Source organism: Myxocyprinus asiaticus, chromosome 27, assembly GCF_019703515.2.
Source record: "Myxocyprinus asiaticus isolate MX2 ecotype Aquarium Trade chromosome 27, UBuf_Myxa_2, whole genome shotgun sequence".
Lineage (NCBI taxonomy): Eukaryota > Metazoa > Chordata > Actinopteri > Cypriniformes > Catostomidae > Myxocyprinus > Myxocyprinus asiaticus.
The window spans coordinates 1,480,737-1,503,229 of record NC_059370.1 but is presented as its reverse complement, the minus strand read 5'-3'; the positions used below and the strand labels follow the sequence as shown (position 1 = coordinate 1,503,229).

Here is a 22,493-nt window from a genome sequence, read left to right as displayed (position 1 = left end):
AGGCCAATGAAAATTGGCGAGTGGTAGTTGCATGCCACTCCCCTGGACATATGGGTATAAAAGGAGCTGGTATTCATCCAGCGCACCAGGCTGACACGTAACCTCCCCCAACATAGTTATGAGTGTTGAACGGCCCTTTGGGGACAAGTCGACTACCCAAAAGATAGAGACAGGCTAACCTAGTCGTGGCCACTTTTCCCCTTCTTTTTTTCCACTCTCTAACAAACAAGGGGGATTATCTGACTGGGCCGCCAGGTCTAGTCGGGGGTATCCCTCTCAAGGGGAGGACACCGCGGAGACCACACCTCGCCCAAAGAGAGGGGGGATATTTAAGTAGAAAAATACATCACATGGTCTTGCTGACCATGTGGAGGGTCTCGTGGTAGATCCTACCCAACGGGGGAGGAGTTACTACAAACGTGGAGACTGTGGCAGAGGGGGCTCTGCCCAAGGAAGATGCAGTTTGCCAACAGGGAAACGAATTAGCGGAAGATATACATCGCATGGGGTTACTTTACAGGGAACCGCCACATGCGGAGCACCTACCCCAGAACAGGGCTCTTAGTTAGCACGTGTACTGGGCCGGCAGCGAGTCTCTCTGAAAACTCGACTGCCACAGGGCTTGGAGGAAGTCAACCAGGGAACATAGTTTGTGAACACTACTGGGAATTAATGGCACACATCTTCAGCTCAGAGGAGGTGAAAGGTGCTATGTGCAAGCGATACACTCGGCCGGCTATCCCGGGCTTATCTGCTTGTATTGCGTGCCACTACCTGGGACGAAACCGGTTCCACCCAGAGGTTGTAGAACCTTGCAAAGGTGTTGGGTGTTGCCCAGCCCACTGCTCTGCAAATGTCTGTTAGAGAGGCACCCCTGGCCAGGGCCCAGGAGGCCACTACACCCCTGGTAGAATGGGCTCGTAGCCCTACCGGGGGCGGCATGTCCTGGGCGTGATATGCCATAGCTGTGGCGTCAATGAGCCAGTGGGCGATCCTCTGCTTGGAGACAGCGCTTCCTTTCCGCTGTGCACCAAAGCAGACAAAGAGCTGCTCAGAGATCCTAAAGCTCTGCATGCAATCCAAATAGATGCGTAAAGCGCGCACCGGACACAGCAACGACAGGGCTGGGTCTGCCTCCTCCTGGGGCAGCGCTCGCAGGTTCACCACCTGGTCCCTAAAAGGGGTCATGGGAACCTTGGGCACATAGCCCGGTCGGGGTCTCAAGATCATGTGAGAGTAGCCCGGACCGAACTCCAGGCACGTTTCGCTGACAGAGAATGCTTGCAGGTCTCCTACCCTCTTGATGGAAGTGAGCGCAGTCAGGAGGGCAGTCTTCAAGGAGAGTGCCTTAAGCTCAGCTGACTGCAAAGGCTCAAAGGGGAATCTCTGTAGACCCTGAAGAACAACAGAGAGGTCCCATGAGGGAACGAGGCACGGTCTGGAGGGGTTCAGCCTCCTGGTGCCTCTCAGGAACCTGATGATCAGGTCGTGCTTCCCTAAGGACTTACCGTCCACTGTGTCGTGGTGTGCTGCCATAGCAGCAATGTACACCTTCAAGATGGAAGGGGACAGCCTCCCTTCCAACCTCTCCTGCAGGAAGGAAAGCACCGATCCGACTGCGCATCTCTGGGGGTCCTCCTGTCAGGAAGAACACCACTTAGCGAACAGACGTCACTTAAAGGCATACAGGCACCTCATAGAGGGGGACCTAGCCTGAATGATCATGTCTACCACCGCAGGTGGAAGGTCCTTCCTCAGGGGAATTCGCCATGGGGGGGCTGTCGCGAGGAGCGTGAGGTCCGAGAACCACGTCTGGGTGGGCCAGTAAGATGCTACCAGGATGACCTACTCCTCGTCCTCCCTGACCTTGCACAGAGTCTGTGCAAGTAGGCTCACTGGAGGAAACGCATATTTGCATAGGCCAGGAGGCCAGCTGTGTGCCAGCGCGTCTATGTCGAGGGGTGCCTCGGTCAGGGTGTACCAAAGCGGGCAGTGGGAGGATTCTTGGGAGGCGAACAGGTCTACCTCTGCCTGTCCGAATCAACTCCAAATCAGCTGGACCACCTGAGGGTGGAGACTCCACTCTCCCCTGAGGGTAACCTACCATGACAGCGCGTCCGCTGTAGTGTTGAGGTCGCCCGGGATGTGAGTGGCTCGCAGCGACTTGAAGTGCTGCTGACTCCAGAGTAGGAGATGGTGGGCAAGTTGTGACATACAACATGAGTGCAGACCGCCTTGGCGGTTGACATATGCTACCGTTGCCGTGTTGTCTGTCCGAACTAACACATGCTTGCCCTGGATCAACGGCCGGAACCTCCACAGGACAAGCAGAATTGCCAACAACTCAAGGCAGCTGATGTGCCAACACAGCCACGGGCCCTTCCATAAGCCGGAGGCTGCGTGCCCATTGCTAACAGCACCCCAGCCTGTTTTGGAGGCATCTGTCGTGACCATGACGCGCCTGGAGACCTGCTCTAGGGGAACACCTGCCCGTAGAAACGAGAGGTCGGTCCAAGGGCTGAAGAGACGGTGACAGACCGGCGTGATGATCACGCGATGTGTCCCGCGGTGCCATGCCCATCTCGGGACTCGAGTCTGAAGCCAGTGCTGAAGTGGTCTCATATGCATCAACCCGAGCGGGGTGGCCACCGCTGAGGATGCCATATGCCCCAGGAGCCTCTGAAAGAGTTTAAATGGGACCGCAGTTTTCTGTTTGAACGCTTTCAAACAGGCCAGCACCGACAGTCCAACTCCAAACCGAGAAAAGAGATGCTCTGAACCGGGAGGAGCTTGCTCTTTTCCCAGTTGACCTGAAGCCCTAATCGGCTGAGGTGCGAGAGCACCAAGTCCCTGTGTGCACACAACATGTCCCGAGAGTGAGCTAGGATTAGCCAATCGTCGAGATAGTTGAGAATGTGAATGCCCACTTCCCTTAACGTGGCAAGGGCTGCCTCTGCGACCTTCATGAAGACGCGAGGGGACAAGGACAGGCCAAAAGGGAGGACCTTGTATTGATACACCTGACCCATGAATGCAAACCGCAGGAAGGGTCTGTGTCGAGGTAGAATCGAGACATGAAAGTACGCGTCCTTCAGGTCTACCGCCACGAACCAATCTTGATGCCGGACGCTCGCCAGAATGCGTTTTTGTGTCAGCATCTTGAACACGAGGCTGTGTAAAGCTCGCAGGTCCAAGATTGGCTGCAACCCACCACCTTTTTCGGTACGATGAAGTATGGGCTGTAAAACCCCTTCTTCATCTCGGCCGGAGGGACAGGCTCTATCGCACCCTTCCGTAGGAGGGTGGCGATCTCCACGCGCAAGGTAGCAGTGTTTTCGTCCTTCACCAAGGTGAAGTGGATACCGCTGAACCTGGGCGGATGCCTGGCGAACTGAATCGCGTAGCTGAGTCGGACGGTCCGGATCAGCCATTGCGACGGATTGGAAAGCGCAAGCCACGCATCCAAATTCCGCGCAAGGGGGTCCAAAGGGACAACATTGTCGGACGTACCGGCAGGTGGGGCCTCGCGGCGGGGCGGAGCTCGAGGTGCCACAGCATGTTGTGGCTGTGCTGAGTCTAGGGACATCGAAGCACCTGGCTCATTGTGACCACCCCTGGAACAGCTTGGGATGGGGGAGGAAGAGGCCTGTCCTCGCAACCCGTGGAGACGGTCACATTGGGGGTGGATGTGTGCCACAGCTGGGCGCACAGGGGCAGGGAGACCGCTGTGGGAGCGCCAATCTTGCAAGGAAAAACCCGTGGAAGGTGGTCGTGATGACGACCGTGCACACTGGGTATGTGACCCAGGGAAGGAGGAAACCGCTCTTTTGCTGAACTGTTGGGTACCGCAGCCACTTGGGCATGCGGCGAAATCAAATAAAAAGGCAACAAAAGATTCTCCACCCAGCCCTCCACCGGGGGATGGAGTGGTCTTACTACCAGCTCCAATGCAGTGGGTTTCGTCGACCCTGGGTCGCCCGTCTCAGGGGTGCTTTGACAACCTTCGTGGGTTCTTAGCGGCCGGCCGTGAGACGGGTGGCGTTTACTTCTTACAGTGGGCTCCACGCCGGGGCCGGGCCGAAGGGGCGGGCTGCGGCGGAGCCGGTACAGTCACCATAGGGGGATGCCCTTGGCGACAAGCAGATGGGGTGCAGGATCTTGAGCTGCGCCGGGGCAGGATGTGCCAGATAGCCTCCGTCTGCTGCTTCACCGTCGAGAACTGCTGGGCAAAGTAGGGCCAGCCTGGGAGATGGGGGCAGCAAGGAACTGTGTCTTGTCGGCCTCACCCATCTCGACCAGGTTGAGCCAAAGGTGGTGCTCCTGGACCACTAATGTGGACATCATCCGCCCGAGAGAACGTGCCATGACCTTCACCGCTCGGAGAGTGAGGCCGGTCGCCGAGCACAGTTCCTGCATCAGATCTGGGGTGGAACTACCCTCGTGCAGTTCTTTTAGCGCCTTGGCTTGGTGGACCTGCAGGAGAGCCATGGCGTGCAGGGCAGAGGCGGCTTGTCCAGCAGCGCTGTAGGCTTTGGCCGTCAGGCACGACGTGAACCTACAGGGCTTGGACGGGAGCTTTGGTTGTCCGCACCAGGTGGAGGCACTCTGCGGGCATAGGTGCACCGCGAGCGCCTTATCCACCGGGGGAATCGCCGTATAGCCCCTGGCTGTCCCGCCATCGAGGGTAGTGAGGGTGGGGGAACTGAGAAATCGGGACCGGGCTTTGAGTGGCGCGCCCGGGAAAGCATGTCCGTCATCTCTGCATCAGCCTCTGACTGGGCAATCGACCCCAAAGGGGGGAGCCCAGATGAGGCTTCTGCATCCGACTGGACAAGCCCGCTCTCCGATGCTGCGCTCGAGAGCTCATCAGCTTCGCGGGCTCTGAACAAGAGGTCGAACTCGCCGTGAGACGAGCTGGCGGACTCATCTGGAAACCCGATCGGGGCTTACGAAAGCAAGCCGCGACCACAACAGTGAGAACATGAACCATCCACGAACGCTGCCTCTGTGTGGGTCGCGCCCAGACACGAAAGACAGCGATCGTGACCGTCAGAAGTTGAGAGGAAACGACCGCAACCAGGAATAACACACAATCGGAAAGGCATCTTTAAAAAGACGTTCCGTGTGTGCCGCTCTTTCAGAGAAATATACTCTTCTTTCTGCCGAAGAGCCCAGGGGCGTTCTCTGCAGTGCACCAGTGCAGAGCAGGGAGAAGATGCTGAAATGCGCCATCAGATCCAGTAGAGGTGAATGAACAGTTGTGAGAATTCAGCTCAATGAGCATGACTGCTCGGCTCCGAAGAGAAAATCTGAATGAGTGGTTGCATACCAGCTCCTTTTATACCCGTATGTCCGGGGGAGTGGCATGCAAATACCACTCACCAATTTTCATTGGCCTTTTATCAAAGACCAGAGGTGTTTCGGGCTCCCAAGAGTGACCCCAAGTGTCACTACATCGACACAACGTCGAGTGAGTGATAGATAGGGAATCACAGTCTTGAAGCCTGCACTGTGCCCTGCAGAAGAACTCATACAAGTTTGAGACGGCATGGGGGTGAGTAAATGATGAGAGAACTATCTTTCTTTTTTTTTTAACTATACCTTTAAGACAGTTTTGAATTAGGTGTTTAAAACTAACATACAAAACTACTTAAGTTTGACTCAAAACCTTAGTTACTGAGATTAAACCCTTGTCAACTTCCATGTGTGACAAATAGCCTTGGTCTCCACTATACACATCACATGAATGTCCCTATGGATAGTTACCAAACAGTCATGACTACCTAGACCCATCAACTCCAACACTATAGCTCAGTATAGCACAATATTTTGACATTAGTTCTTTGAGAACATTAGAGCATACAATATTCAACAGAGCCTCAAAAACTCAAAATCAATACTTAAACATGATAGCAGCTAGAGATGCCTTTGGCATGCCGATTGATTTCAGACTGAGGCAAGTCAATTAGCCTTGTAAAACACATTTATCCATTTAGCCAGCAGTGTTATTAATGCTATTATTAATGAGAGGCTGCTCTTGAGAGGTGGTGAAGTAGGGGAGCTTTCAGAGCTTTGTGAAGGGTAGATTAAAGGGTAGCTAAAGAGCAGCTCTGTCACATTTCCAAACGAGGCTTTTACTCTTTCTCACTGCATGTAAGAGAAGATTAATAAAATCTAAAGCTTTTAGGGCCAGGTTTCTTCATAACAACATGTCACACACTTAAGTTCCAAAAACACTTTTTCAAAAAATGAAAGGACACTGGAGCAGATTTTGTTTAAAAATTTGACAGACTCAGCAGCTTTTTAACCTTAATTTTGGGAACTCTAAAATCACATAAAACCACTTGGCATGAAGATTTGTAGTATTTTGACCTATATACAGTAAGTCTTACATTAAAAAATCTCTGTACATGATCAAAATGTGTGAAAAGTTCCATTGGCAGAAAGAGACAGAGTTTGAGAATTTGAAAGTTTGCATTAAGTGCATTATTTCTGGGCCCATACTATCCTTTTTAAGGAAATGTGTTGCTTCATGTTTTGTGATTTTTTAGAAGAAAACAGGCGAGAGGCGAAAGTGGGGAATTTGTTTTTATTAGCAGCGATGGAACATCAGAGTGAACATAGCCACCGGCAGACTTGATAACTGTTGTTTTAAGTGCCGATAAAATAAAATGCTGCCATTAACAAAAGTTTGCATGACAAAACAGCATGGTCTTTAATAAGCTGCCATTTTTTAACCTTCAGAAAATGTCTTTCTTTTTCTGCAGAGTAAAGTGAAATATGTCAACACTCTCAAATCATGTCTGCTTGAATGATGTTTTTTTTTTGTTTTTTTTCTCTAATGAATAATACACCAAAATGAAATATCTAGGACAAATGACTGAAAAGCAAGGAAACTTACTGCACATACATGAGTTAAAAAAGTAACTTTCCCCCACCTACTGTATGTTATAATCACTTGGTAAACCTTAAAAAAAAAAATGAAGCGTATGGAAAGGGAAGGCAGAGCATGTGGACACAATACATAAGAAAACACAGGACTCTATAGGCAGGTATGGTTTTTCTAGATCAAATAAGTTAACAACCATAAAATGCCATTTAAAAAGAATTTTTGTGTGTTCTCGCAGACATGCAATATAATCACTGCAAATCTGCATGGTTCTCAGGATTTAGCTTCAGTTTGTGCTAAAAATCTGTACTGATACTTATAAAACCATTGATAAAAATATTCCTCTGTTTACAATATGCCTTGGAAGTGTGGCCAATGACATGAGACTGAAAGTGGTGTGCAGTGGGGATGACAGGGCTTGAGGGAGGCAGTGGCACTACTCGGACTTTGCTTCCTCTATTTCTTCAGTCTCCTCAACCTGAGGACAAAAGCAATAGTGAGTTCTGAAAATCTGAGTATCCCCAACTATTCATACTGGTAGAGAATAGCACCTAGATTTGTGTACAGTTGCCCCCCAAAATATCTTAATGCCATTGCATTTGATTAAAATAATAATACAAATCAAAGTAAGTGTCATCTGCAAACAAATGATACTAGAGCTTGTCTCAGAACTATCTTCACTTTTCTAAGTCATTTTTGCAATGACTTAAGCAACAGGCATGAAGGTGATTTTTAGTTAATATATTGTAGATGCATTGTCCTGTGATGTTGGCCGATGAAGGCTTTTGTTAGTGGTTAATTAATTTTTTTTTTTTTCATAGCATCTGAAATGTTGCTCTGGTTATTCTGAAATGCTGGACACAAGGCATATCATGAACATGATTGTCTACTGTTACCTTCCACTTTGGCTCCCAGACATAAAGCATCTGCGGCTAAATGCTAGCAAACATGATGTTCGTCAGAGCATTTTGTCTGAGTGCTCTAAACCGCAAGTAATTCGTTACATTTAATTTAAGATTCACAGTTGCTACAACTTCCATTTTAATTTCTATTTTGTGGCAATTACCCCAGAAGTGACTATTTTGTTCTCTTACACACACGGCATGGAAATGCTGCTTTATTTGCAAATTGTTTTTGCAATATTCCGATTCTGCACTTAGATTAAATTCGTAACTTAGATGGACACATAGCTAGAGTTTACTCATTTAGCCCAGCTTTATACAGAAGTATGCACTTGTCTTGTACAGTATTATTTTATTTCTTTCTTATTAATATTATTGTGCTTATTTTATGCCTTTTTTTTATATGTTCATAGAAGCAGTATGGCTACGTTCACACCACAGCTGAATATGGCCCAGATCTGATTTTCTGCTCAAATCTGATGTTTTTGTAGGGTTGTTCACATGACATTTTAAATGTAGCCCATATCAGACACTGGTCTGAACAGCCAACACTCCTAAACTGGCCCGCATGCATGTAGCACTCCGTGAGCATGCATATAACAAACTCCAGCATGCTCATCATTATAGTATGAATAATGAATTAAATTATTAAAAATGTAATTATCAGTTTTTAACGCAGTTAGGACACATGCCTATCTGATAATATGTCCGAGAATGATGGAGAAAGACCGTTGATGGATAAAGTATATTCATGTAGTCATTTGCCTTCGTATGGTGAATTTATAATAATCATCACAGTTCAAGTGTAATATTACCTCCGAGCGACACACACCATAAAATGGAAAGACAGCAGGAAAAACGGCATTACATACACTACCGTTCAAAAGTTTGGGATCACTTGCCAAAAATGTTTCTCATGATCTTAAAAATCTTTTGATCTGAAGGCATATGCTTAAATGTTTGAAATTAGTTTTGTAGACAAAAATATAATTGTGCCAACATATTAATTTAATTACAAAACTAAACTTAATCAAAAATAATTTTTTGAAATGGATGACTTGGACCGAATAATTAAGAAAAGCAGCCACTAAGTGCCAAGCATATAGATGGGAACTCCTTCAATACTATTTAAAAAGCATCCCAGGGTGATACCTCAAGAAGTTGGTTGAGAAAATGCCAAAAGTACATTCCTGCAAAATCTAGGCAAAGTGTGGCCACTCTGAAGATGCTAAAATATAACATAGTTTTGATTTATTTTGGATTTTTTTAGTCACAACATAATTCCCATATTTCCATTTCTATTATTCCATAGTTGTGATGACTTTACTATTATTCTAAAATGTGGAAAGAAAACAAAATAACAAAAAAAAATAAAGAATGAGTAAGTGACCCTAAACTTTTGAATGGTAGTGTATATGTAAGGCATCTTTATTTATTTCATATTTCCATTGACTGGCTTGCATTTGTATTGTGATACAGTATGAGAAATATAAAAACTGTGTTTTCTGTGCGAGTGACTAGCAAAGGGCACCGTTATATAAATCTACATCTGTATCTTTCATACGCATATTTAATCTGCAATCAATATTAATCGCTGAACCCAACTGTTGAAGCCTTTACTATTATTTTCTTTCCTTGAAAGTAAACTGAATGTATTAACTAGACAAATATGATTCGCACTTAAAAGTTTTAAAACATAACAGGCATATATACGCAGGAAATCAAGCATGCAAATGGCGAATGTTGAGGTAGATTTATGTAAAAATCACATTAAATCTGACCTGGCTGTTCACACCAAAGACACACTGGAAAAAATCAGATACGCATCTGATTTATTTCCACATATGAAAGTGGCCCAGATTGGATTAGAAAAAGTCAGATTCAAAGTGCTTTTGGCTGTTCACACGATCATCCAATTAACAGATCTGTCACATGTGAGTGAAAAAATCAGATTTGGGCCACATTCAGCTGAGGTGTGAACGTAGCCTATGAGACATATGTTTGATTTAAAGTGGAACCTCTACACTGAATTTGCATTGTTTTTTTTATATGTTCTTCCCAAGTCTCCTTGCAGGCCCTGCATTCCAGCTAAGTGCCGGCCTGTTTGTTCTCTCTAATAATTTGTATTTTTTTTCTCAAGAAAATGTCAATGGAGTGAGGTAACTCATGCTTATAGTTCTCAGTGTGACCCCCCCAAATCACAGCCAAATCGGTGCTTGGTCCAGTCGGCAATACATGCAAAGAATGAGCAGTTTAGCAACGTGAGCTGAGCCAGGTTTGGGCCATCACAGACGCTACGATATTTTCAAGCATGTTTGATATTATTGCCACATAACCTCATAGTGTGAGTGACGCAGGGACAACAGTGATATTTTCTTTTGCCATTTATTATTTTTTTCCACCTCTTCCTTATTTTATTTTCTGCAAATAAATGAATAAATAAATAAAAAAATTACACGTACACAGCTACAACAACACCAGAACTGAAGACAGGAAAGGTTGTGCAAAGGGAGCAGTCGTGTAGTGAGTGCACGGCCTAAAGTGTCCGTATACATTTTGGGGACACTGTACATCTTCACTGGAAAATGTATAGAAGACTAAAAGAGGAAAAAACTGAAAGTAGCAACGCTGCAAACTTTACTATAAAGTAATTTTTAGCAGCCTGAAAGTAGCTCAGTTATTTTTAAAATGGTGCAAATTTTCAAGTATGAGCTAAATTTTCTAACAAGTGGCGCTGTATTGTTTTATAAAATTGTATTGTGAGTGCAGCAATGGAGTCGTGGGAGTTATCAAACACACTCACCTGAACGTCCCCTCTCTCTCACGTAGCGCTGGGAGAACCAAATCATTAGTCAGTTCTTTTGGACAACTCATACATAAAGATGGCGCCGAGTATGGCTGCTGCTTTGCGAGCTCCGACACAACATGGTAGTGTTTTGTTTGTTTTGTTCACAATTCTTATGTTTTTTGTCTTGGATGTTGTCTGCCTTATTGTCTACGACAGACAAACACTTTTGGACATTGGTTCAGCAATTTCACACCGTAAACCGGACTTCAAATTCCTCAATGCTGACCCGCTGTTTACAAACACGCAAGCGGAGCCCTTTGTCTGGGCAGCCCGGCCGCGGAAACGCAGGAGGAAAAGGGGAAACAGAGCCGGCGTTCTCATCAGAGTAAGACGCCGCGCAAATCGACCCCCGCTACCCAGTATTCTACTGGCAAATGTTCAGTCTCTGTATAACAAGCTCTGCGAGCTGAAAGCGCAGATCTCTTTCCAACGAGAGACGAGGGACTGCTGCATTATCTGCCTTACAGAAACTTGGATGTCTGCGGAGATTCCAGACTCAGCCATTGAACCCGCGGTGTTCTCCGTGCACCGAGCGGACAGAGCGAAAGACCTCTCAGGTAAAAGCAGAGGTGGTGCTGTATGTTTTATGATCAACAAATCCTGGTGTGATCAGAGGAACGTACATTCTATCAAGTCTTTCTGCTCTCCTGATCTGGAATTTCTCATGCTTCTGTGTCGACCATTCTGGCTACCGAGGGAATTCACTAGCGGTCATTATCACAGCTGTGTACATCCCCCACAAGCCGACACAGACCAGGCAATCAAGGAACTGTATGGTAGTATAAGTGAGCAGGAAACCGTGCACCCTGAGGTCGCGTTCATTGTGACCAGGGACTTTAATAAAGCCAGTTTCAAATCAGTCGCACCAAAATACCACCAGCACATTAGTTTCAACACACGAGGGGACTGGGTTTTGGACCACTGCTACTCTCCCTTCCGGGATGGCTACAAATCCCTCCCCTGCCCACCATTTGGCAAATCAGACCACTCTTCCATTCTGCTTCTGCCCGCTTACAGGCAGAAACTGAAACAGGAAGCACCCACCCTCAGAAAGATCCAGTGCTGGTCGGACCAGTCAGACTCTACGCTACAGGACTGTTTTGATCACACGGACTGGGAGATGTTCCGGTCTGCCTCTGATGGCGACATCGAGCTTTACGCTGATAGCGTAATGTGTTTCATCAAAAAGTGCGTGGAGGACGTCGTTCCGACCAGAACAACACGGATCTATCCGAACCAGAAGCCATGGATAAATAGCGATGTTCGTGCGGCACTTAATGTGCGGACCTCCGCTTTCAATTCGGGAACGCGGAGGAGCATAAACAAGCCAGTTATGCCAGAACAGCAAAACGTCAGTACAGGAACAAGACTGAAGGACTGTTTAACGCCACCAACTCTAGAAGCATGTGGCAGGGAATTATCATCATCACGGACTTTAAAGGGAATAAAAACTCAGCCATGAACACCACTGCCTCTCTCCCGGATGAGCTAAATACTTTTTATGCTCGTTTTGAGGGAAATAACACCGCCCTCGTGGAGAGAGCTCTCGTGGCCGAAGCTACAGAGGTTAGTTCACTCTGTAACCTTCTGACAGGTTACCGATCCTTCCGACGGGTGAATATCCGCAAAGCCGCGGGACCAGATGGCATTCCGGGCCGCGTCATCAGAGCGTGCGCGAACCAACTGGCTGGTGTTTTTACAGACAATTTCAACCTTTCCCTCTCTTTGTCTGTAGTCCCCACATGCTTTCAAACATCCACCACTGTGCCTGTTCCAAAGCAATCAAAAATAACTTGCTTAAATGACTGGCGTCCTGTTGCTCTGACCCCCATCATCAGCAAATGCTTTGAGAGACTAATCAGAGATTACATCTGCTCTGTGCTGCCTCTCTCTCTAGACCCACTGCAGTTTGCTTACCGCAACAACCTCTCCACTGTTGATGCCATTGCATCTACAATACACACTGCTCTCTCCCACCTGGTAAAAAGAACACTTATGTGAGAATGCTGTTTGTAGACTACAGCTCAGCATTCAACACCATAGTGCCCTCCAAGCTAGATGAGAAACTCCGGGCTCTGGGCTTAAACAGCTCGCTGTGCAGCTGGATCCTGGACTTCCTGTCAAGCAGATGCCAGGTGGTTAGAATAGGCAGCAGCATCTCCTCATCACTGACCCTCAACACTTGTTGACAGTAAGTAAGCTGTGTTCTCAGTCCACTCTTGTATTCCTTGTACACACATGACTGTGTGGCAACACATAGCTCCAATGCCATCATTAAGTTTGCTGATGACACGACAGTGGTAGGTCTGATCACTAACAATGATGAAACAGCCTACAGAGAGGAGGAGCACACTCTGACACACTGGTGTCAGGAGCACAACCTCTCCCTCAACATCAGTAAGACAAAGGAGCTTGTGTGGACTTCAGAAGAGAAGACAGAGAACACAGTCCCATCACCATCAATGGAGCACCAGTGGAGAGAGTCAGCAGCTTCAAGTTCCTGGGTGTCCACATCACTGAGGAACTCACATGGTCCATCCACACTGAAGTCGTTGTGAAGAAGGCTCATCAGCGCCTCTTCTTCCTGAGACAGTTGAGGAAGTTTGGAATGAACCACCACATCCTCATACGGTTCTGCACCTGCACTGTAGAGAGCATCCTGACTGGCTGCATCTCCGCCTGGTACGGCAACAGCACAGCCCACAAACGCAAAGCACTGCAAAGGGTGGTGTGAACTGCAAGACACATCATCGGAGGTGAGCTTCCCTCCCTCCAGGACATATATACCAGGCGGTGTGTGAAAAAAGCTCGGCGGATCATCAGAGACTCCAGCCACCTGAGCCATGGGCTGTTCTCACTGCTACCATCAGGCAGGCGGTATCGCAGCATCAGGAACCGCACCAGCCGACTTCATGATAGCTTCTTCCCCCAAGCAATCAGACTTTTTAATTCTTGATCTCCCACGATCAAAATACATCAGCACTGCACTTTATTACTCTTACTCTTATATCTCACACCGGACTGTCATAAATTATATTATTATTATATTATATTCTCTCTTAACAACTATCAACCAACAGCCTGAATGTCAATACAGTACAATACAACCTACTGTACATTCTATATATACTACTATATATACTTTTTTTTTTATTGAATAATGTGTATCTATATTGTGTGTATTGTATACTGTACAGTGTATGTTATTATTTGTATATTGTTGTGTGTAATTATGTGTATATTAGACTTTAAATTGTGCTGTGTTAATTTGATGTTATTGTAAATTGGTTTATGTCTCATCGCTGTCACGACTGCTATGTTGATCGGAACTGCACCCAAGAATTTCACACACCATTGCACTTGCGTATATGGTTGTGTGACAATAAAAGTGATTTGATTTTGATTTGATGTAAATTAACTAGTTCACATAAATGATTCACTTGAGTCCTGAGCCACATTAAAGGGACTATTAAAATATTTAGTTTAAACTGTTTATCACTACATTTTGATTCAGTTAAAGTAAGGTTTTATCTATGTTTTCTAATTTATTTTTGTACTGTATATTAAGTATAAATTTATGTTCAATTCAATGTTTTTATTGCTGTCCCTATTTGTTTAACCCCTATGAAAATTAACCATGGTTTTACAATAGTAATATTGTAGTAACCATGACTGTAGTAACCATAATTAATTTTGTGGTTACTATGGTTTTACTGCAAACAGCATGGTTAATTTCTGTAAGGGAATGTCACCCCATTTAAATATTTAAAAGTCAGGTAATATTATTAGCCTAAATTCTGCAATTACTTTATTAAAAGAGTAGCTTGACTTCTTTAGAGTAGTTTAACTACTTTTCAATAGTAGTTTTAAGTAGCTTTTGTACAGTTTCAAAGTATCTTCCCCCAACTAAATAATCCAGGTGTTTTTCTAATATCAGCACAACCATTTTTACATAAATGTCTAGAAATTTTGGGCAAGTCTCCACCATTTCAGTGGATGTCCAAGGATAGGCTACATTACATACTGCATAATAAATCTACTGTAACATAATTAGGAGACATTTTACTATTGACAGGAAACTGCCAATAGTAAACTGCTTAGATGCCTCAGTTACTTTCCATGATAATGCAAAGCAACCTCTATACTGGAGTGTTTTAGCCTACTAGTCAATGTAATTTCATATTCCAGTCAAAGCTCACATGTTCAAGTATGTTTCTTTTCAAGAAATATGCATTTGACAAATTTTAACATATACTGAAAGTTGTCAGTTTATAGCATGTTACGTAATCTACATTGTGAACATACTCTTTGTCTGGGTGATTTTATATGTATTCAGACAAAATCAATGTGAAATGAAGATTTAATGTGCTTATTAAAAAATGATGTGCATATAAACTAAGGCTGCTCGATTATGGCAAAATCATAATCACGATTATTTTGGTCAATATTGAGATCACGATTATTTAACACGATTGGACACTGAATTTGGAAACATCATGCATTTATTGAACTTTAAAAAAAAAAAAAATTAACAGTGGATTTCCTTGAAATTGAAATGTAAACCTCACTGGGTAGAGGAGGAGGCTATTGTCATATAATAATAAATTACTTGACTCTCCGTTTGTTCCTTACAAAAGGATACTGTACAGCTTTAGAGGAATTTTAATATAGTGCATGAGGTGAACTTTTACATTATTACTTAATGTTCGTATTGAAACTTGACAGCCCTAGTCAATATTCACTTTTGTTCAATGAGAGGAAAAAATTTCCAGGATATTCTGCTAGCTAGATGATGACAGAATTATATTTTTAAGTTTGGAAAGCTGCAAACTCTGTCATCATTTACTCACCATCATACCATTCCAATCCTGTAAACTGCACTAGGTAGAGGAGGCAGGCTATTGTCATATTGAAATTATTTTATGTTACATATGGTAGTCAAATAAACGAAAGCCTCCATCGCCATCATTTACAGCAGGGATGATCACACTTCTATGGAATGAGATCTACTTTTTCATCATGTTATTGTAGCAAGATCTACCATGTGCAATAAAGGCTATACATGATCACAATACCAAAATTTAAGTTGTCGGTAGTAGGGGTGTAACGGTTTTTGGTAAAAACCGAACCGTACGGTTCACCACCCACGGTTCGGGAAGCACTGGCACCGCAGTCGGTTCACCTGACGTTTAATGACGCATCTGGAGCACAAGTTTTGGTCAAGAAAACAAAGCGTCAAACAGACAGGCAGTTACAACCTCCGCTAATGCACCTGAATGGATCTGTAAATGGATACGCTCCACCTGTGTTTCACGTGGGTCAACTTGATAACATCACTGTTCTGCAAGCGTTGTGTGTAGTTGAAAATGGCAAGTGAAGAAAATGAAACGCTGATAGAGAAGCCCCCTGCGTTTCTCCTTTCTGGGAACATTTTATTTTTGCAGTCAATTACAACAGTGATGGTCAAAAGACATTTACAAAACAGACACTGTTTGCAGACTTCGCTCGACACGAGTGCTGTATACTGGTAATATGTCAATAATGCAGGTGAGGGTTTATTTAAAACACGCACGCAAGTTCTTCCTGTTTCCTTGCATGGCTTTAATCTATCATGAGCGTCAATAATGCACTTTGATTAATGGCATTAAGATTCCGTTATAGTAATACATTGATACATGATTAATCATTTACGCCATCACCCAGGGAAAGAGCTGCAGGTGAGCCAAAACTGCACACACTCCCTTCCATTTTTAAGCAGATACTCTGTGCTAATTCAAACAGACATGAAACAATAACTAAAGCACTTGGGGTGTTCATGTGGGATTTCCATGTATGATTAAAATACTCAATCAGCATTATCACAACATCCCTTCACGTATGCATTCTAATAGCAAGGTTATTCCTTTTATAGTGATGTACAGCTTCCGAATATTGAATATATGTTTAGATGAGTTTGAAGTGCACTTTATGTTGATGCAGCGTATTAGTGCAGGTATTAAGTTAAAATGTTGATTAAGTAATTAGAGAAAATGTATTTTAGTTAAGGACCCTGACAAAAATTAACCATGGTTTTACTATAATAATATTGTAGTAACCATGACTGCTGTCACTATGGTTTTCTGAACAGAAATCATGGTTTTGATACAATTAACCATGGTTTTATAACAGTAATACTGTAGTTTCTATATAGTAACCATGATTTTACTATATATTGTAACCATGACAGCACCATGTTTATATTGTGGTTATTAAGATTTTACTACAAATGCCATGGTTACACTATGGTTACTGTTGTAAAACAATGATTGTTATTTAAGGGCAAACCTGTTGAAGTGTTTACCAAATAGATTATTCTTTGGATTTGGCAGTAATATTTTTTTTGTTGCTGAACAAAGCAAATACTGAACCGTACCAAAACCGTGATCCTTAAACCATGATACAAACCGAACCGTGAGAAATTCATTACACCCCTAGTCGGTAGTGAAATTTGAACATTCAATACCAGCTTCAAAACCACAACAAATAAATCTAATATGTTAATTATGGAAGAATGGTTTCAAGTTCTTAATTATTCAAGACTAGTAAACAGTCAGTTATAATATAACAATAAAAAACAGCAATGAATAGAAATAGATTAAAAATAATAGAACAAAAAATACAAATTAAGATCAGTGCTTTTTTAACAGCTTTAAAAGTATTCAACAGCAGTATCAGGTATTCAAGTAAACATTCAGAATGAAATGCAACATAAAACTACTACTGGTCTTCACTGTATGATTATAATACATTATACTTTTTAAAGCTACTAAAGTTACTCAGTCAAGAACAGTGAGTGTTTTCTTGTTTTCTTGTTATGGTTGTTTGATTATTATAATGACACACTAGACGGCAGCAGGTCTGTTAGCTTACATTTATACTTACAATTCCGACATTTTAATACAAATCCACTTTTTTCTCTGCAGTTTACGTTCAATTTAGACATCACTCTCTGCGTTTACATGAATACCTCACCAAGACGGGCATTTTGGCAGAATTTTGAGATGTATTTGACTGTTCAGGTGCACATTAGCGCGAGCATGTTCATCACACACACATACGCCGCATGTCAATCACACAGGATGCAGCGGTTACTAGATCACTAGTGAATTATAAAATTATGTGCTCTGGATTACTTACAACAGCAGAATAAGAATATGAACTTTGTAATAAGTGACACAGGCCTAGGCTATCACAAATATAGCCGGTTATTTTTTCATTATTGACGGTTTAATCAGTCTGCTTGTCAAGTTGGGCTAGTAAAATTCTCTTTCACTTGCCCCTTCAAAAATCCACTTTTCCCGGACAAGCGTTGATGTCGAGCCCTAATTAAATATTGTATTCAACATTCTCTGATAACAATTTCTTCTTCTGCAGTATAGCTCCTAAAGTAAGTGTACGTTGTTTTAAAGGAGTTTTAGATATTATTTTGGAAAACATGCCAAAAAAGACTAATCAAAAACATATTTTGTTGGTTATTCATGTTACAGACATTACATCAGAATATTTTGTTCCAGTGTATAATGGGATATGACTCTCTCTCCTTTCTGTTCACTTCTATCCATCTTTAACTCACAAAAAACAAACTTTCTCTTCTTAATTGAGCTGCGTATCGCCGATTTTCTTCATGATAAGATACACACAGTGAACGTGACACATATATTATGATTCACTACGTTATAATTTAGCTGCAGCAAATGCGCGCGAGTGACGAGCGTCCCTGCGCCAGAGTGTGAATCAGCCAGGAGAAGATTCAATCTCTTCCCCGATCACTTCACGCAACTCATAGCGCTGACCGCACAGAAAAATGGCAGTTTCTTTATTTTCACAACCCACTTCCTTATTATTTGAACTTTAATAAAGGATGCTTTAAAGATAAAACGCTGGGGTGTTTCATTGCGAAACGGAATGCGGCACAATAATCGTTTTATCTCGATTATCTTGTTTTCATAATCGTTGGAAGCCAAAATCGTAATTGAAAATAAAATGTGATTAATCGCCCAGCCCTAATATGAACACATACAGTGTGTGACTTAAGTGTTTCTCTTGAAATGTCTCAATTGACTTTATTTTTGAGTTTCCTGTACACACCGCATTGGTCTTCGCTTCTCCATTTTCTGAGTGGTTCTCCTCATTGGCAGCAGACTCTGAGGTCTCCTTGGCTTTCTGCTTGCTCGTTTTCTCCTTCTTGTCGTTGACTGCTTTGTTTTTCTACAGGGAATGTGAAAGATTGGCAGTACAATGAGTCACTAGCTATGTTTTAATCGAAGAATTTAATTTAATTTATGGGAAAAACCATAATAATCGCAAAAACAATGTGCGAATAAAGCCGCGTTTCCATCCCATGTGTTCAAAAGAACCAAATCATCACTTCCGGATAAACTGTAGCCACTGTGACTCTTTTATTAATAAAATACTGGCAGTTTAGAGCACACAGATAAAACACTGTGAAGAATGTCTGGGAGCGACAGCACGTCACATGGTTCTGGAAACACTCTGTGTGTGCGTTCCTCCATCCTTATGACTGTGCAGATCTATAAGATATTTTTCAAAAGTGTCCATAAACCTGCTCTTTGGCACAGTTCAAGCTTATATTCAACTTATTTGCTCCGCAAACTCTTTGCAGGTTTTGGATTTTCAGGACACTGTTATTTCAGGATGACCGGAACAACATTTCAGATGCAATGACTGGTCCGCTGGTTAGTCCAGTTATGAACAAGTTATTCAGTCACATGACTTTTTTGATGCACATCTTGTATTCCGAATTAATTCAATATTCAGTAAATGTGTTTCCATCATAGCACATTTCTTCTTATGAATTTTTTTTTTATCCACCTCAAGCGAGCGTAAACATTTTCTATGCACATTTTGGAGATTTTATTCGCATCTTGGTCTTTATATCCAGCAGTTTTTATGTGCTATCCAAAAATTTGCATAAAAATAAGTGGATGGAAACACAGCTACTGTTATTTGAATTCATAAATAGGCAATAAAAGCACAGAGATTAACCAAGATGCAACATGCATGTTCATACGTTTTAAATCACCTCATAGTACTTTAAATGCAGTAGCTCGGAAACATTATTCTAATGTTAAAAGCTTGTTGGTTAATGATCTGTTAGTGTTTACCTTTGATGTCTTTTTTGGTTTGGGTTCAGCCTTGACAGGTGCTGGTCTCTATAAATGAAAAATATGAATTATGACAATTACTCATCGGAAATGTACCAAGCCTGACAGCACACGTACATCACCCAGACGTCTATTAGATGTGTGTTTACATCTGGAAGACATCTATATTACGTTGTTTGCTCATCTGCAATACGTCTATACGACGTATGTCAAAAATTATGTCTCAGATGACACTATGCATTTATGACATTTAGCAGATGTCTTTGAGATGTTTATGATGTACAATGTTTGTAAATCTGATCCTTTTAAGATGTTTAGCAGATGTTAGATGCTTTCCAGATGAAAAGATCTAAAACAGACATCTCGGAGACGTATGTGTTCTAATAGGGGAAAATAGGCACATTCATCAAAACAGAGTAAGTTGTTAAAAAACAAAGGCAGGAAAGAAAAAAAAAGAGGAAACTGGGATTCATACAGTAAATAGAACACACAAATTTATATGTTTGTACAAACTGACACAAAAAATTAGAAAATAACTTAAGCTTCCTTTGTTTACCAGTGGTAATGCCAAAAGACAAAACCCTCTGATAAAACTGCTATACTTACTGCTGATAACCGTGCAGATCTCCTCTGAGGCTGGAAAGATTGGAAATATCAGTCAAATATAGACAAAGACAAAACATTCAATAAACAAACAAAGAATAACAGAACTGCACAGTGACAAAACTTCACCTCCTCCTTTGCATCCCCATCAGCTCCCTGCGGTTGAAACACACACACACACACACACACACACACACACACACACACACACTACATTAGCTCAACAAAGGCTTTATTTAAAATCAACTGTATTAGCATTAATAATAAAAATGCATTAATTCACGTTAACCACACGAGCAGTAATAAACAAAACTTCAGTGGCCTACATATGCCAACTCAACCTTAATAAATCCGTTCACCTCAACCATCCCTTATTAGTGCGCACAACCAAACCCTATCAGAGCCCTGGGAGGTGGGAGAGGCTAACGACAGCGCCATCTGCCGGTAAATGAGGGACATTACAGCCATCTGGCCACAAGAACAAAGACTGTATAATACCAACAGTCTCTTACTGCATTTATCATTGTGTTTTATAAAAGGTAAGATACTGAAGACCAAGAAGCGCACGAGTCATGTTTAGTATGGCTGGATGTTTCTTGATTGGGTTTGTTGGAGTTTGTTCTTGACCAGTATGGCTGACTCCACCAGCATGGAGACCCGAAAAAGAAACCTGAGCGCGCATTCTCACATATTATGCAAAATTAGGATGTTCGCAGTGAAGATTTCGTCGTTAAAAATTATGCAAATAATGTTTGTTTTTTTGCAATGGACAAATAAACATGGTAAATGTGGCTATAAATAGCAAACTACGCCTCTCTGATGTCGGAGGATGTGTGTTCGATTAGAAGAATACGTACCTTTCTTTTAGGCATGTTAGATTCCTGAAAAGATTCTGTAAAATACTAGAAAAGCAACTGCTTTAGGAGAGGACTCGGCATATACGTGCTCAGCTCAGAATACTAAATACAGTAGTAAACACACAGGAACATTTCAGCGAGTGGTTCAATGGGATGGGCGTGGCTTAAGCGTGATTGATGTGCGATTAGACCAATCAGAGCTGAGAACGACGAGAGCCGAACAAGAAGACCAGAGCCGGTGTTGTGTGTCGAAAGTATATGAAGGGTCGACCGAAAACATTGTGTCTGCGAAACTTAATTGTCAGTTTTGCTAACTTATTTTTATTGAGGCAAAGTAACAGGTGATCTTTTTTGTTTCCGCAATGTCATAACAGCTTTAGATGGCATTTTTAATGGCACAGGGATGATTTAATTTCTGAGAGCTCTGTGTTCAAAATGGCGCCCTGTAACCATTGCTGGTTTAGGGTTTGCTCCTCAAGTCTGTAGATAGTTGTTGTGAGCCATAAAACGTCTTTCAGGAAAGGTAAATCTTTCAATGAAAACATCGCTAGCGACGCGACCAGCTAGAACGCGCGCGTCTTTGATTATAATCGTTCAAGTTCGACGCGTCGCTCGCTAGCGGTGTAAATATGTGACAAATAAACAAAACTACACAATAAAAGTGAAGAAACAACATTTTAGAGTATTTATTCTGGGGAAATTGCTGTACAGTTCTATTACAAACATGTAACAGTCACATATTGACAGTATACAGATTATAGTGAACTGTATTATAGATTGGAATCAGAGCAATACAAAATAAGCATTTCCACTGAAAGAACATTCAATACGATAAAGAACTTTAAAATAAAATATGAGGCCCACTAGAACATGGCGAAATTAGTTTTTTTTATTTATAAATGATATAGTATATTACTTAAGTCCCATTGAGACATAATAGATGCATAATAACACAGTACACTCCAGCGATACCTTTGACGCAATTAAATAAATCCTCTGTTTATAAGGTTACATGCAGTGTGTTGATCTTACTACATAGTCATTCATTTCACATTCATAGTATAACTCTATTGTATATTCATAGCATCTGTTTTGAGGAAGCCGTGAAAATTTTCCGACCAGTTCTCTGTTCAGGCGGCACTAGTCTGAGGATCAATCTTTGCATTCTCACATCGGCTCTCTCTGGTAAAGCAGGGAGTTTTCGCCAGCCATGTTTCTTGTGGAGGAGGA

At 42.7% G+C, this 22,493-nt stretch overlaps 1 protein-coding gene across 1 annotated transcript; it reads right to left on the bottom strand.

The window, feature by feature from the left end:
* Positions 1-6,575: 6,575 nt before the first annotated feature.
* On the bottom strand, positions 6,576-21,428 carry hmgn6 (high mobility group nucleosome binding domain 6). Its single transcript, XM_051658640.1, has 6 exons — positions 21,264-21,428; positions 20,536-20,562; positions 20,410-20,439; positions 19,804-19,851; positions 18,767-18,886; positions 6,576-7,367 (listed from the first exon to the last, which is right to left on the bottom strand). Exons 1-6 carry the CDS (start codon positions 21,276-21,278, stop codon positions 7,326-7,328), a joined length of 282 nt encoding a protein of 93 aa, XP_051514600.1. The 5' UTR covers positions 21,279-21,428; the 3' UTR covers positions 6,576-7,325.
* Positions 21,429-22,493: the final 1,065 nt, after the last annotated feature.

Bases quoted from the DNA above. Each gene is read 5' to 3' on its own strand.
- hmgn6 (XM_051658640.1), bottom strand. The intron at 18,887-19,803 runs GTAAACACTAAC...CATTCCCTGTAG, and splicing joins AACCAAAAAAGACATCAAAG to AAAAACAAAGCAGTCAACGA. The intron at 7,368-18,766 runs GTGTGTACAGGA...TTTTGTCCTCAG, and splicing joins GAGAAGCGAAGACCAATGCG to GTTGAGGAGACTGAAGAAAT.